Source organism: Poecilia reticulata, chromosome 11 (genome assembly GCF_904066995.2).
Source record: "Poecilia reticulata chromosome 11, P_reticulata-male-v2, whole genome shotgun sequence".
Classification (NCBI taxonomy): domain Eukaryota; kingdom Metazoa; phylum Chordata; class Actinopteri; order Cyprinodontiformes; family Poeciliidae; genus Poecilia; species Poecilia reticulata.
This window is the reverse complement of record NC_088840.1, coordinates 29,802,897-29,819,158: the sequence shown is the minus strand read 5'-3', so window position 1 is coordinate 29,819,158 and position 16,262 is coordinate 29,802,897. Positions and strand designations below refer to the sequence as shown.

The following is a 16,262-nucleotide window of genomic DNA, read 5'->3' as shown; positions in this document are numbered from 1 at the left end:
GGCCAAACTGGGGCCAAACTGGAGCCAAACTGGAGCCAAACTGGAGCCAAACTGGGGCCAAACTGGGGCCAAACTGGGGCCAAACTGGGGCCAAACTGGAGCCAAACTGGGGCCAAACTGGGGCCAAACTGGAGCCAAACTGGAGCCAAACTGGAGCCAAACTGGAGCCAAACTGGGGCCAAACTGGAGCCAAACTGGGGCCAAACTGGGGCCAAACTGGGGCCAAACTGGAACCAAACTGGGGCCAAACTGGGGCCAAACTGGAGCCAAACTGGGGCCAAACTGGGACCAAAAATAAAAAAATTAAATTAAAATGTGCTTTACTTTATAACATAAGAATGGTTTGATGGTTCCCATAAACACCTAAAGTTTGACCTTTGACCTCCTCAAACTTTCTTGGACTGTTGATCAGGTCTAAGCATCAGAGCTCATATGTATTTGTTCCCCAGATTTCCGTCTACATCATATCTGATATTCAGTTTTTGCTCCTATTCGTGTTCCTGCTCATCTTAAGGAATCCGACTGTTTAATTAAAACAAAGCTTCGCCACGGCGCTGGGCGTCGACGCGACGTGATTTCTGCCCAGTGCTCTGAATGTCAAAGTGAAGAAAGTCAATGAAGTGCGGGTAAAACGCAGGAGTAACTTTAAAGGAGACTTGAACCGTCCCAAAGGAATCGTCTCTCGTTAGCGTCTCTGCTTGACCTGAAACCAAAACATGACAAGTTTTGCTACTGATGCTAAATCTGAGCTTGAAGAAGAAAGCCTCTTCTCTCCAAAAACAAGATGGCCGTTCATCAACGTTTAGCAGAGCTGCATCTGATGGAGGACGAGACTCCTGGGACAATGTCCTCTGGACATGTTGGACCAGGATGGAGGAAATCTAACAACAGACCAGCAGAAACATCCAATGACAATGGGTTTGGAAGACTTTTAGTCACTGAGTGGACCAGGGTGTCCTCTGACCAGAATGTCCTCTGACCAGAATGTCCCCTGACCAGGGTGTCCACTGAACAGGGTGTCCTCTGACCAGGATGTCCTCTGACCAGGGTGTCCACTGAACAGGGTGTCCTCTGACCAGGGTGTCCTCTGACCAGGGTGTCCACTGACCAGGGTGTCCCCTGACCAGGGTGTCCTCTGACCAGGGTGTCCACTGACCAGGGTGTCCTCTGACCAGGGTGTCCTCTGACCAGGGTGTCCACTGAACAGGGTGTCCCCTGACCAGGGTGTCCTCTGACCAGGGTGTCCACTGACCAGGGTGTCCCCTGACCAGGGTGTCTTCTGTAGACCAAGGTATACTAGAGTCAGATCTGAGTCCAACTGTCTCCTCCCCCCGGCCGCTGAGACACATTTTACTATTCAAACGGAGCCGTCCCTTTAGGACGTCCATCTCTGTCCTCCACGCTTAGAAGACCAGATTAGAGTAAAACATGCAAATGTCTGTTTATCTCTCGGCTCAGCAGACAATTACCTTTGTGAGACAGTTGGGTCACTAGAGACGGCTGCCAACACAATGTGAGGACATCGAGAGGACGAACCAGGACAAAGCCTGTCTAGAAACCAGCATGGAGATCCGGCTCTACCTCTGGCTCTTCTGCCTGTAAGTCTTCATCTTCGTTTTACCTTCCAGGTGCAGCAGGTCTCAGCAGCTACGGGGGAATTTTACTGCCAAAAGTCATGAGCTTACATTCTGAAATTGAAAGCAGTATTTTATGTCCCTAGCACAGTTGCTAGGTGACAATTGTCCTAGATTTGAGAGATAGTAAAAAGAATTGAAAACCAACCAAGAGGTTTGTGAAAGTTTGTGCATGAGGAGAAACGTCTGCAAGAAACAAAGCTGAGTGTGAAAACTAAGATTTGACGGAAAGCAGAGAATCTTTGAATGAGAACTCAGCAGCTACAGCGGACATTTACTGCCAAAAGTCAAGAGTTTATATTAGAGGTGTGCCGATCGATCAGCCACCAATCAAAATTGGCCGATTTACGGTGATTGCCGATCACGGCCTCTTGTTGCCGATCACCTGTGTCTCACTTCGCTGCCCGCATGTGCAGCTCTTCCTTCACATTATGCAGCAGAACCTAAGCTAGCAGCTACAAACACTCACCCGGATTAGCATGACGGTCAGAAAACTGAAAAACAATGTCAGTCTTCCAGCTGGAGGTGTAAGACGCTGGTTCTGCTCTCGTTGAGCCGCTGCTACGCTACAGGCGGTAATGTTTCACAGCCGGAGCGCCGCTTTGCTCCCCCTGGTGGCGACTCTCACACCGAACATGTTTAAAGCTGCAGCAAGTTAAACAGACAAAATATTTTGTATATGTATTAAAACTTTCACTAACATAAGACGGATAATCTCTGAAAAAATAATCGATCTCTTCTGCCTCCTCCTGGGTTCTGCAGAACTACTCAGCTCGGTCAGAACCAACCAATCAGAACAGAACAGCCATGTTCTCAGAAAGTTTTGATTTAGTAACTTAGGATTGTTTATTTTGATGTTTGACATTGAATTAATGTTTCCGTTTCTACATGACATTATTTGATGTAAGCAGCGTTATGAGATTGATTTGATTTCTGTATAATTCGGCTGTTGAGAGCCTTTGAGTTAAATATCGTTTTACTGACTGCAGGTTTTTCAGTTGTCCTTTTGACTGAGGAGCTTCTGTTTTGTGCCTGCAAGTATTTTGCATGTTTTATGTCTAAACTGTGTGAATTTATTGCCAGATCATTTTTCCACTGTGGAAGATCACATAGTAGCATTTACACCTAACGGCCAGATAGGTGATCGGTATCGGCAGCAGAAAACCTGATCGGTGCATCATAGTTCATATGTTCAGTTTGAGTGTAGGATTTTATATCTTTGCACTCAAAATTTCTCTCTTTCAAATATTCTCTGTTCTCCTTCAGATCTTAGTTCTGACTAAATTCAGATGTGGGTGCAGTCCTGCTCTCACATGGAAAATGTAAGCTGTTGACTTGTGGCAGTAACCACCTTCCGACCGTTCCCTCCTCCAGATTGCCCTCCTGTGTTTGCACATCGGTGGGTTTCAACGACAAGTCGGAGTTGGACTCTGGTCTCCTCAACAGGAAGTGGATGGCGTCCATCCCTGATGCGACTCTGGTCTCCGCCATCGCGGTTCCTGGAACCCATGAGAGCCTGACGCTGAGCGGAGGGCCGCTGGCTGTGACTCAGGTATGGACTCTGGAAAAGCAGCTGAACGTCGGGATCCGCTATCTGGACATCCACGCTGGGATCTGGTTTCCCACCAACAAGGAGGTGGGCATCCGAGACGCCAACTGGCTCTTCACCCAGGGCGTCACCTTTACCGCGGTGGTAGAGAAGGTTCTGGCGTTCCTGGACGAGAACGGGGGCGAGGCGGTGCTGATGAAGGTGACGCTACACGGCCTATACCAAGACCGAGCGGCGAGGATGGTGGAGCAGCAGCTGCAGAGGTTTGAGGGCAGAATCTGGAGGAAGGTGTCGGTACCAGAACTGGGCCAGGTCCGAGGGAAGATTGTCTTTCTGCAGAACAGGAAGTTCCCCTTGGGAACGGAGAACCACCGTTCCTACCTCTTTGAGTCCAACCAGCTGAAACACGTAGAGGAAAAACTCAGACACATCCGGTGGCATCTCTGCGGCCATTACATCCTGCTGACCCAAACGGCCGGCGCCGCGCTGCAGAGGCCCAAGGCGCTGGCCCGATCCGTCAACCGCCAGATCAGCGACCTGGTCCGCCGCCGTAGGGGCGGCGCCGGCTGCCTGGGCGTCATCAGCATGGACTTCCCCAGCGCCGAGCTGATCCACAACATCATCCAGCTGGGAACCTGCGACTGCGGGCCGAACGCGGGCCGGAAGGGAGGTCCGGAGGTACCGGGACCAGCACAACGAACAGAACCAGGAGAACCTGGAGAACCAACAGAACCTGGAGAACCAACAGAACCTGGAGAACCAACAGAACCTGGAGAACCAACAGAACCTGGAGAACCTGGAGAACCAACAGAACCTGGAGAACCAACAGAACCAACAGAACCAACAGAACCTGGAGAACCAACAGAACCAACAGAACCAACAGAACCTGGAGAACCAACAGAACCTGGAGAACCAACAGAACCAACAGAACCTGGAGAACCTGGAGAACCAACAGAACCTGGAGAACCAACAGAACCAGGAGAACCAACAGAACCTGGAGAACCAACAGAACCTGGAGAACCAACAGAACCAACAGAACCAGGAGAACCAACAGAACCAACAGAACCAACAGAACCTGCAGAACCAGGAGAACCTGGAGAACCAACAGAACCTGGAGAACCAACAGAACCTGGAGAACCAACAGAACCTGGAGAACCAACAGAACCAACAGAACCAGGAGAACCAACAGAACCAACAGAACCAACAGAACCTGGAGAACCTGGAGAACCTGGAGAACCAACAGAACCAACAGAACCTGGAGAACCAACAGAACCTGGAGAACCTGGAGAACCAACAGAACCTGGAGAACCAACAGAACCAGGAGAACCAACAGAACCAACAGAACCTGGAGAACCAACAGAACCAGGAGAACCAACAGAACCAACAGAACCTGGAGAACCTGGAGAACCAACAGAACCAGGAGAACCAACAGAACCTGGAGAACCAACAGAACCAACAGAACCTGGAGAACCAACAGAACCTGGAGAACCTGGAGAACCAACAGAACCTGGAGAACCAACAGAACCTGGAGAACCAACAGAACCTGGAGAACCAACAGAACCAGGAGAACCAACAGAACCAGGAGAACCTGGAGAACCAACAGAACCTGGAGAACCAACAGAACCAACAGAACCTGGAGAACCAACAGAACCAGGAGAACCAACAGAATCTGGAGAACCTGGAGAACCAACAGAACCTGGAGAACCAACAGAACCAACAGAACCTGGAGAACCAACAGAACCTGGAGAACCAACAGAACCTGGAGAACCAACAGAACCAGGAGAACCAACAGAACCTGGAGAACCAACAGAACCAGGAGAACCAACAGAACCAACAGAACCTGGAGAACCAACAGAACCTGGAGAACCAACAGAACCAGGAGAACCAACAGAACCAACAGAACCTGGAGAACCAACAGAACCTGGAGAACCAACAGAACCTGGAGAACCAACAGAACCTGGAGAACCAACAGAACCAACAGAACCTGGAGAACCAACAGAACCTGGAGAACCAACAGAACCTGGAGAACCTGGAGAACCAACAGAACCTGGAGAACCAACAGAACCAACAGAACCTGGAGAACCAACAGAACCTGGAGAACCAACAGAACCAACAGAACCTGGAGAACCAACAGAACCTGGAGAACCAACAGAACCAACAGAACCTGGAGAACCAACAGAACCAGGAGAACCAACAGAACCAACAGAACCTGGAGAACCAACAGAACCTGGAGAACCAACAGAACCTGGAGAACCAACAGAACCAGGAGAACCAACAGAACCAACAGAACCTGGAGAACCAACAGAACCTGGAGAACCAACAGAACCTGGAGAACCAACAGAACCTGGAGAACCAACAGAACCAGGAGAACCAACAGAACCAACAGAACCAGGAGAACCAACAGAACCTGGAGAACCAACAGAACCTGGAGAACCAACAGAACCAGGAGAACCAACAGAACCTGGAGAACCAACAGAACCTGGAGAACCAACAGAACCTGGAGAACCAACAGAACCTGGAGAACCAACAGAACCAACAGAACCTGGAGAACCAACAGAACCAACAGAACCTGGAGAACCAACAGAACCTGGAGAACCAACAGAACCTGGAGAACCAACAGAACCAACAGAACCTGGAGAACCAACAGAACCTGGAGAACCAACAGAACCTGGAGAACCAACAGAACCTGGAGAACCTGGAGAACCAACAGAACCAACAGAACCAGGAGAACCAACAGAACCTGGAGAACCTGGAGAACCAACAGAACCTGGAGAACCAACAGAACCAACAGAACCTGGAGAACCAACAGAACCTGGAGAACCAACAGAACCAACAGAACCAACAGAACCAGGAGAACCAACAGAACCTGGAGAACCAACAGAACCAGGAGAACCAACAGAACCAACAGAACCAGGAGAACCAACAGAACCTGGAGAACCAACAGAACCAGGAGAACCAACAGAACCTGGAGAACCAACAGAACCAGGAGAACCAACAGAACCAACAGAACCAGGAGAACCAACAGAACCTGGAGAACCAACAGAACCTGGAGAACCTGGAGAACCAACAGAACCTGGAGAACCAACAGAACCTGGAGAACCAACAGAACCTGGAGAACCAACAGAACCAACAGAACCTGGAGAACCAACAGAACCTGGAGAACCAACAGAACCAACAGAACCTGGAGAACCAACAGAACCTGGAGAACCAACAGAACCTGGAGAACCAACAGAACCTGGAGAACCAACAGAACCAACAGAACCAACAGAACCAACAGAACCTGGAGAACCAACAGAACCTGGAGAACCAACAGAACCTGGAGAACCAACAGAACCTGGAGAACCAACAGAACCTGGAGAACCAACAGAACCAACAGAACCTGGAGAACCAACAGAACCAACAGAACCTGGAGAACCAACAGAACCTGGAGAACCAACAGAACCAACAGAACCTGGAGAACCAACAGAACCTGGAGAACCAACAGAACCTGGAGAACCAACAGAACCTGGAGAACCTGGAGAACCTGGAGAACCAACAGAACCAACAGAACCAGGAGAACCAACAGAACCTGGAGAACCAACAGAACCTGGAGAACCAACAGAACCAACAGAACCTGGAGAACCAACAGAACCTGGAGAACCAACAGAACCAACAGAACCTGGAGAACCAACAGAACCTGGAGAACCTGGAGAACCTGGAGAACCTGGAGAACCAACAGAACCAACAGAACCAACAGAACCTGGAGAACCAACAGAACCTGGAGAACCAACAGAACCTGGAGAACCAACAGAACCTGGAGAACCAACAGAACCAACAGAACCTGGAGAACCTGGAGAACCAACAGAACCAACAGAACCTGGAGAACCAACAGAACCAACAGAACCTGGAGAACCAACAGAACCTGGAGAACCAACAGAACCTGGAGAACCAACAGAACCTGGAGAACCAACAGAACCAACAGAACCTGGAGAACCAACAGAACCAACAGAACCTGGAGAACCAACAGAACCTGGAGAACCAACAGAACCAACAGAACCTGGAGAACCAACAGAACCTGGAGAACCAACAGAACCTGGAGAACCAACAGAACCTGGAGAACCTGGAGAACCTGGAGAACCAACAGAACCAACAGAACCAGGAGAACCAACAGAACCTGGAGAACCAACAGAACCTGGAGAACCAACAGAACCAACAGAACCTGGAGAACCAACAGAACCTGGAGAACCAACAGAACCAACAGAACCTGGAGAACCAACAGAACCTGGAGAACCTGGAGAACCTGGAGAACCTGGAGAACCAACAGAACCAACAGAACCAACAGAACCTGGAGAACCAACAGAACCTGGAGAACCAACAGAACCAGGAGAACCAACAGAACCAACAGAACCTGGAGAACCTGGAGAACCAACAGAACCAACAGAACCTGGAGAACCAACAGAACCTGGAGAACCAACAGAACCAACAGAACCTGGAGAACCAACAGAACCTGGAGAACCAACAGAACCTGGAGAACCAACAGAACCTGGAGAACCAACAGAACCTGGAGAACCTGGAGAACCAACAGAACCTGGAGAACCAACAGAACCTGGAGAACCAACAGAACCTGGAGAACCAACAGAACCAGGAGAACCAACAGAACCAGGAGAACCAACAGAACCTGGAGAACCAACAGAACCTGGAGAACCTGGAGAACCAACAGAACCAGGAGAACCAACAGAACCAGGAGAACCAACAGAACCTGGAGAACCAACAGAACCAGGAGAACCAACAGAACCAACAGAACCAGGAGAACCAACAGAACCTGGAGAACCAACAGAACCAGGAGAACCAACAGAACCAACAGAACCAGGAGAACCAACAGAACCTGGAGAACCAACAGAACCAGGAGAACCAACAGAACCAACAGAACCAGGAGAACCAACAGAACCTGGAGAACCAACAGAACCTGGAGAACCTGGAGAACCAACAGAACCTGGAGAACCAACAGAACCTGGAGAACCAACAGAACCTGGAGAACCAACAGAACCAACAGAACCTGGAGAACCAACAGAACCTGGAGAACCAACAGAACCAACAGAACCAACAGAACCTGGAGAACCAACAGAACCTGGAGAACCAACAGAACCTGGAGAACCAACAGAACCAACAGAACCTGGAGAACCAACAGAACCTGGAGAACCAACAGAACCAACAGAACCAACAGAACCAACAGAACCTGGAGAACCAACAGAACCTGGAGAACCAACAGAACCAACAGAACCTGGAGAACCAACAGAACCAACAGAACCTGGAGAACCAACAGAACCTGGAGAACCAACAGAACCTGGAGAACCTGGAGAACCAACAGAACCTGGAGAACCAACAGAACCTGGAGAACCAACAGAACCAACAGAACCTGGAGAACCAACAGAACCTGGAGAACCAACAGAACCTGGAGAACCAACAGAACCAACAGAACCTGGAGAACCAACAGAACCTGGAGAACCAACAGAACCTGGAGAACAAACAGAACCTGGAGAACCAACAGAACCTGGAGAACCAACTGAACCTGGAGAACCTGGAGAACCAACAGAACCTGGAGAACCTGGAGAACCAACAGAACCAGGAGAACCTGGAGAACCAACAGAACCAGGAGAACCAACAGAACCAGAACCAGGAGAACCAACAGAACCAGAACCAGGAGTTCCCAGATCAGGACCCAGACCTGGAGTTCTGGGCCCCCACCCGGTGGTTCTTCCTGGAATACCTTTCAAAATAAAACACAAACAGGAACCACCATGGAGAGTGCGGAACTGCCACCGGGGGCGCTGAAGCGTCCTGTCAGCATCAGAGCCGCCACCTTTGATCCGCAGAATGAGAATTAATAAAAGACTAAAATCTGTGTTGTTTTCATTTAATAAGATGATCTGAATCAAATTAGGATTATTTTAATCTCAAAGTCCTAATCTGGAGATTTATCATTTGATTAACGCTTATCACTAATCATATTTTAAACTGGAAATATTTTAATAACTCAAACAGAAAAATCGCCACTGTCAGGTTTCTGGGAGACAAAACTAAAAGGCTCAGATCATTACAGAGAAAAATGTGATAATTTGGGATTATTTCCAGAATAAATTAATTAAAACTGGACAAAATTAACATTTGTCACATTCTCAAAAGTCATGGTTCCCAAAGGCTTTTAACATAACATTTAATGCAGTTCATATTTATAAATAATAAACAGCTGCTTTACGTTTGTCAGAACAAAATTACCCAAATTAACTTAAAACCGATTGTTTAGCAAAACTTTGTACTGAAAAATGTTCTGAAAAGATGTAAAAATCCAGTTTAAACATAAGACAGTAGTAATGAAAATATCTGACCTAACTGCTGATTATGTTTAAGAATTAAATGTTTCTTTAGTAAACTTGAGTAAACTTATGATTACTCAAATATTTTTAGTAGTTTGGACCCAAAAACATGAAATTACTTAAGCAACGGGCGCGCCACCTAGTGGCCGCAGTCATTACAACAGGTACAGCTTTTCAACACACATGTAATTTTCTCATTAACTGTTACTGTTTGTGATAAAAACTTTAAAAACTTATGATTACTTGAAAAAAAATGTGCATCTTTTGTTACATTTTTCACCTGTGAGTGTTGCCATTTTGTCATTAGCATGGTGGGTTAATGACGCAGTCAGGGACCCTCTGGACAGAGTGGGCTACCTTTAACAGTCATTTTTTTATTATGTCATGTTTGACCGATGTAAATTTAGACAGTGCCACACTGGTCACTGTTGGCGGGAATTTAAAAACAACAGCAAAACAAACAGAAATAGTGAGTCGAGTCTGCATCGCGTCCCACATGAAAGAAAGAGTGCAATGAGATAGAGCAGTTGGAAGAGCACAGCTTCTGAAGGACCCACAGCTGTGCTCTCAACATTTCTCTCCAGAAGACTTTGAGTCATTTGTAGGAGCAGATTGATGAAGGAGCTAATTGGTGGTTACCATCACAAGCTAAAACCAAATGCCTGCCAAAAACGTATCCAAAGAACCTAAACCTGACACCAGACCAGACACAGAGCCACAGAACCACTTACCGGATCACACAGTCCGACCAGAGGTAGGTGTCATTCATTGTTCCATTTATGAAGCTAGCAGCCGCACAGCTAGCTCTGTCCTCTTCCTCCGTTTGCTCCTCTTCATCTTCATTGTGATTTCTACATTCCCATTGATTTCAACGAGCTCCGGTTCAAATGGCAAAGGCTTAATGACGTTACCATTTACCTTACCGTATTTGGTTGTGACGTGCTCAATCAGACAGCGCATGTGTCATTTACCCAGAATGCACTGCAGCTTAAACAATATGGCCACAGTTGTGACAATATTTTGTTTAAATTTATTTTTTTTTAAAACTACTCAGCAGCCACTATTTTTACTGTAGTTTTTTATCTAATAAATATTTATGAATTAAAGTTTGCTGCAACTAATCATGGATCCTTTCTGAAGGCATTTCTGTCTGACATCCAGAGGAAAGTCGAACATGTTTGGAGACGTGCAGCAGCTTTCAGATGTATGAATCCCTGACTCCATTATGGAGGGAATTACAGTTATCCAGCCGAGTGGTAATAATAATAATCAATTTTATTATTGGAAATAAAATTATATAAATAATAAAGGTTGGTTACAAAGAGGTTGATTACAGTTTGTAAATGTTGATGAGAGAGAAAATGCTGCAGACGGATGGATGAACACAGTTCAGGTCGGACCGGTCTGAAGACTTTAGGAAAAGATGTTCAAGATTTCTCAGAGATTAAAACAATATCAATCAATCAAATCAAATTTTATTTGTATGGCACATTTCAGCAACAAGGCAGTTCAAAATGCTTTGGTCCCCAAAGTGGGTCCTGGTTCCCCGGCATCCTGCATGTTTTAGTCTCTCCCTGGTTTAATGCATCTGGATCAAATGAGGCTCGTTAGAGACCTAAGGAGAACATTGACCTGCTGAAAAGGTTGTTACTGCCACCAGGGAGAAAACTAAAACATGCAGGATGCCGGGGAACCAGGACCCACTTTGGGGACCACTGCTTTACATCATCAAAATACAAAGTCATAAAACACAGTTACATTTAGGCTGCGTTCACACCGCAGCCTGAAGTGACTCAATTCCGATTTTTTTGCCAGGGCCGTTCACACTGCCAGTAAATGCGACCTGTATGTGTTCTGCAGTGTAAACGACCTGAAAGTGTCCCGCATGCGCAGTAGAGGGCGCAATAGCGTCAGAGTTCTCTGTATTCTGCCAACCGCCATAGGAAGAAGAAGAAGAGCTCAGTGTTTGCGGAAGTAAACATGGAGGCTAACGGTGGAGCTTAGCTCATATATTTGAAGTTTTTATCCGGCCGGAGCAGCAAATTAACAACTTAATCCTCATATAGTCCGTCATAGTTGTTTTTCTTCCCGCTTGCGTGTATCAGGACGCAGGATAATGAGATTTGTTGAGAATCAGTGACGTTCAGTTCAGATGAATGCGACCTGAACTTAAGGTCGCATTTGAATGGGATACGTATCGGTTATGGGTCACATTCTAAAAGAATCCGACCTGAGCTGTTCACACTGCCATGAAAAGATCAGATACAGGTCGCATTACGTCAAAAAAATCGGAATTGAGTCACTTCTGGCTGCAGTGTGAACCCACCCTTAGTCAAGAGGCGTTGTTAAATGTTTCATTTATTCCGTTTCAAAAGCAGCTCCAACCAGCTGGATTTAGTCTGGATTTAAATGAACTCGGTGTTTCTCCAGCTGCAGCTTCTGCTTCGTCTCTCTGACCTGCTGCAGGAATCAAAGTTTCTCTGGTCTCAGACTTTCGTCCTCTGGGCCTGAAATGTTCTGCAGCTGCTGGAAGGTCCACTGTGGAACCGGCTTCATGTGGCTCTGGAGGGTCAGAGGTCAGAGGTCATCACTATAGTTGCATCTTGAGTCAGAGATGAACTTTCCTTTCGTCAGTCACCTGCAGTAGAAAACCTGCTGAGAATCCTCAAAGCCTTCGTCAGCTTGTTTTATGTAGAAACTCTTGGCCAGTTCCTCCATCCTCCTGTTGCTGCGAGGCGGTTCGCTGGGATCAGGTTCAGGGTTTTTAAAACATTTACTAAAGCCAGGCAACAAATAGAAGAGATAGAAGATGATTTTCGTAGAGATGAGTTGTTCTTGTTTCTTCACACACGTCCACTTATCTGGCTGGACATGTGTGAAGAGATGCATCTTATCCTTCTCCTCCTCCTCCTCCTTGTCTTCTTCCAGCTTCTTTTCCTCCACATCTGGATGGAGGCCATAAAAATAAATCCCCTTCCAAAACAATCCAATTAAATAAAAAACGGGCACACTTCCAGCAAAGATTGCAACGTTCAAAGATGAGATCTCTAAGTGAAGCGGATTTGAGCCAATTCCCGAGTACCACAACCCACAGAGGACCCAGATGTCCACCAGCATGTAGAGGTGGTAGAACAGCATCAGTTTGCTGGTCCTCCTCTTCACCACGCCGCTGAACCAGCTGAAGTACCAGATGAGGGCCACAGTGCCTCGGAACAGCCACTTCTCAACGGTAGACTGCCTGAAGACCGAGTCTTCTTGTTTCGTCTCGATGTAAGAGGCAACAAAGAACAGCAGCAGCCAGGAGCAGACGAAGTGGGTGAAGATGTAGCAGGGCTGCACGGAGGCGAAGAGGGCGAGGGCAACAAGGCGACTCAACACCAGGAGCAGCTTCCAGAGGAAGAAGAGCGCAAACCGCATCACTGTCGTACAAGAGCAGCACCAGCACCGGTCGGTCTCACTGAGGCAGGACATGACTGACTTGTAGTACTTGGCCTCAGAGAAGATGATGCTCACAAATGAGACCAGGATCTTACGCACTGAGGAGAAACAGAGACGATAACATTCAGAAAGGAGATGAAGCTGATGGTACGACACCAAGAACCCAACGGTCAAGAATCTGTTGGCATCAGAGCATGAAGGTCTGATAGTCACTGAAAACACTGGAGACTGACAAAAGTAATAACATTTACTGAAAATTAAGCCATATGTTGCTTTTGAAACATGGCTCAGTAGAATAAAATAAATGAATGAAACGGCTCCTGGACCTCCAGCTCTGAGGATCCGTACCTGTGAGGACAGTCGGTGTCCAGCCATCGTCACTCAGGGCGATGCTGAGCATGAGGACGACCTGAGGCGCGCTCTCCGAGTACGCCTCAAAGATCCCCAGAATTTTCTGATCCTGTTTACGGTACTTTATTATTTTCTTCAGTTTCTCGGACTGAAAGCGGACGTTTTCCATTGAAGCCGTTGCAACGGCTGCATGCCTGGAACAGAAACGGCGACACTGAGGTAAGAACATGCCGATGTTTAGGTCAGAACAGGAGCAAGCCTCGTTTAATGTCCTCAGACCAGGAAACTTTAAACGTTTCTGTCTAAAAACATTACAATTAAAACCAATGAAGGCAACTTAAAGCAGGTTTTGACTAAAAGACTGAGGAACCCAGTCCTGCTTGCATTGGACCCACCTGGTGTAGATTCCTAAATGGAAGATGTGCAGAAATCCAAGGTTGGGATACAGGATCCTCTCCAGGTTGGTCATCATGCCAAACTCATCATCCTTGTACCAGAGCCAGCTGAAAGTGTGTGTGAGCACGGCCGAGCCTACGAGCAGAACCAGCAGAACAGCCAGGTGCCCATACTCCCTATTCAAGCCGAACATCACCAGAGTCTTGAAGTCCAAAACGACGTCGAGAACAAACAGTAGGAGACCCAGAAGATCCAGGAAAAATGACCAAATGCTCTTGGGCTTTCCCATGCAACTCTTCATAAAACTACATCCAATAGGGGAGGAAGACTTTTCGTCTTGGTCTGGACTCTCCTCACTATGGGAAGGAGGCCTGTCATCTGAAAGCTCCTCGATAGACAAAGAAGGCCTGGCCTCCGCCATTGCAGCAGCTGAAATGCCAGAACAACTGACAGTAAAAGGTGAGGCTTCTGCAGAAACTCCACCCACTCCTGGTCCAACCTGTCAGACTGGAGGGCGGCTCCTCCCAGGCCTACAGGTTCAACTCTGCTGCTCACCTGAGTATCTGAACCATCTGCAGCAAATGTTCTGCTCTGGTCGCTTCCCGTCTCTACCGACCCGCTAAGCCAACCAATCCCACAAAGTGGGGAGGAAACCTGAGGAGGAGATCCATTTTTCCTTAAGTAGCGGTGGAATCCAGCTCAATCAGTCGTGTCTGAACTTGAGCAAACCATGATAAAACCTCCTAATCTAAAAAAAATTACTCTAAAGGGAAACTAAGCCAACTTTCTTCAGAGTTGTGTAGATGCTGTGGGCAGGAAGCATCTCCTGTAGAGGTCAGTGTTACGGTGAGTATTAGGAAGCCTCTGAAGAATGAAGAGCATTTTCACAGTTATCTATTATTCCTCATTTCCTGAAGAATCCTGTTTTGATCAGCATGTTGAAGTCAGTGGTTCTGATGCTGCAGAAGAGATTAGTCTCCACAACAGACTGATAGAAGATCCGAAGCATCACATTGAACTGTTTTTATAAAACTCTGGTTTGGTTCTGGCAACGCTTGAAGTTCATCTATTTAGTTTCCCAGATCTCAGGTCATGATCGATGGAGAAGGTTTAACTTCCTTCTCTCTGCTCTGCATGAACATCTCAACTCTTCTGATATTAACGTAGTCGATGATACCAGGTGTGGAAACACCTCGTTTCTATGTCTGCACATCATAACTGTCTAAAAATAGAAAAACAAAAATCCTCTTAGCTGCACGGCATCCAGCACCACATGAGGTAATCACCTGAAAAAACTGTCTCTAAAACAGACAGTTTTATGTATTTTAGTTCCATTTTATAGCACAATCAAGTATTTATGTTACTGCTCACTTGTCTTAACTTTGATATTTATTTTAACGACTGTATTGTGTTTTATATATTGTTCAGTTCCTAGTGCTCGCTATTTTTAAAGTCTGGTTAGCTTAAAAGCTACTGTTGTGTGACGTCATCGGGAAACGGCATTCTGCCTTTTCCAACTGAACAGCGCTAGAACTCCCTCTGGTGGTGGTTTTGAGACATTGTTTGGTTGAGCTGGAAAAACCAGAGAATGCGGATGGATCCAAGATGGCGGAACGTGAAGCCGGAGAGCTCCTAAATTAAACTGATATCAACGTTGATGCGTTGCTGGTTTGGACAACATTTGTCCGTGAGTATCGGTTAATGAGGAAATGTATAATTATCCCTTTGTTTTGTGGAACAGTGGTGTGATAAATTAGTTTATTTCAGTCGTTTCTGAAACCGTTAGCTTGCAGTTAGCATGCATCAGGCTAGTCTGCAGTGTTGGCTGATACTACGCCTTGTTGCCTTCAGCTTTAGAGAAGGCAAAGGTCAGAGGTCACGCTTCAATAAATCGTTAAAAAGAAAGAAACATCGTTTTCTCGCTGGTAAAACTAGGAGAGCAGACAGCATTAACTCTACATCACCACGTCTCCTGGTGACCTTTGACCCATTAATGACGTTTTTAACTGAGCTTCAGATATAAACTTTCAATAAATCAGAACCAAACTGGAGAGAAAATCTGGAAACGGATCAGAATCGGATCCGATTGACACAGAAGTTTCATAAACCAGATTAAGATATTTAATCTCTAGCTGGATGGACGAATCCTCCAGAATCTCTGGGTCAGCAGGGATCAGAACCGGATCAGAACCGGGAGTTCTGCCCATGTCAGCCGCATCTGGAGCGCAGGCGTCCGTCCCACCAGAACCATCAGCTGGACTCAGTAGAACCTCAAGGAACCGTTCTGATTTGTTTTGATGAGAAATATTCAGTTTTTGTAGAAATCTCTAAATGTCTTCAGGACCGCTGCTGCGTTCAGGGACTGTGGGAATTGTTACCTTTCCTCCAGGAATTTCCTAGACTAACTTCAGTTCTGTGCTTGTCGGGTCCAGATTTTGCCTCCAGTTTTGGGTTTTAATCAGAACCTTTCCTAAAGCCTCAGTGTTGCTGCAGGATGAACCGACAGCAGAACCTGGACGGGTTGAATTCCTCTCCTGTTTG

The 16,262-nt window shown here is 46.9% G+C and overlaps 2 protein-coding genes across 2 annotated transcripts; one reads left to right on the top strand and one right to left on the bottom strand.

Moving 5' to 3' along the window:
• Positions 1-2,059: 2,059 nt before the first annotated feature.
• Positions 2,060-3,792, top strand: LOC103473094 (1-phosphatidylinositol phosphodiesterase-like; the record flags this gene model as incomplete). Its single annotated transcript, XM_081612244.1, has 1 exon — positions 2,060-3,792. A coding segment is annotated over exon 1 (705 nt), but the record flags the coding sequence as incomplete, so codon positions are not given.
• Positions 3,793-10,994: 7,202 nt separating this feature from the next.
• On the bottom strand, positions 10,995-16,183 carry LOC103473093 (XK-related protein 8-like). Its single transcript, XM_017307610.2, has 3 exons — positions 13,721-16,183; positions 13,323-13,519; positions 10,995-13,072 (listed from the first exon to the last, which is right to left on the bottom strand). Exons 1-3 carry the CDS (start codon positions 14,140-14,142, stop codon positions 12,171-12,173), a joined length of 1,521 nt encoding a protein of 506 aa, XP_017163099.2. The 5' UTR covers positions 14,143-16,183; the 3' UTR covers positions 10,995-12,170.
• Positions 16,184-16,262: the final 79 nt, after the last annotated feature.

Excerpts from the sequence above, each read along its gene's own strand:
- LOC103473093 (XM_017307610.2), bottom strand. The coding sequence starts at position 14,142 with ATGGCGGAGGCCAGGCCTTCTTTGTCTATCGAGGAGCTTTCAGATGAC. Across the intron at positions 13,520-13,720 it reads CATTTAGGAATCTACACCAG|GCATGCAGCCGTTGCAACGG; the intron begins GTGGGTCCAATG and ends TTTCTGTTCCAG. Across the intron at positions 13,073-13,322 it reads GACACCGACTGTCCTCACAG|TGCGTAAGATCCTGGTCTCA; the intron begins GTACGGATCCTC and ends GTTTCTCCTCAG.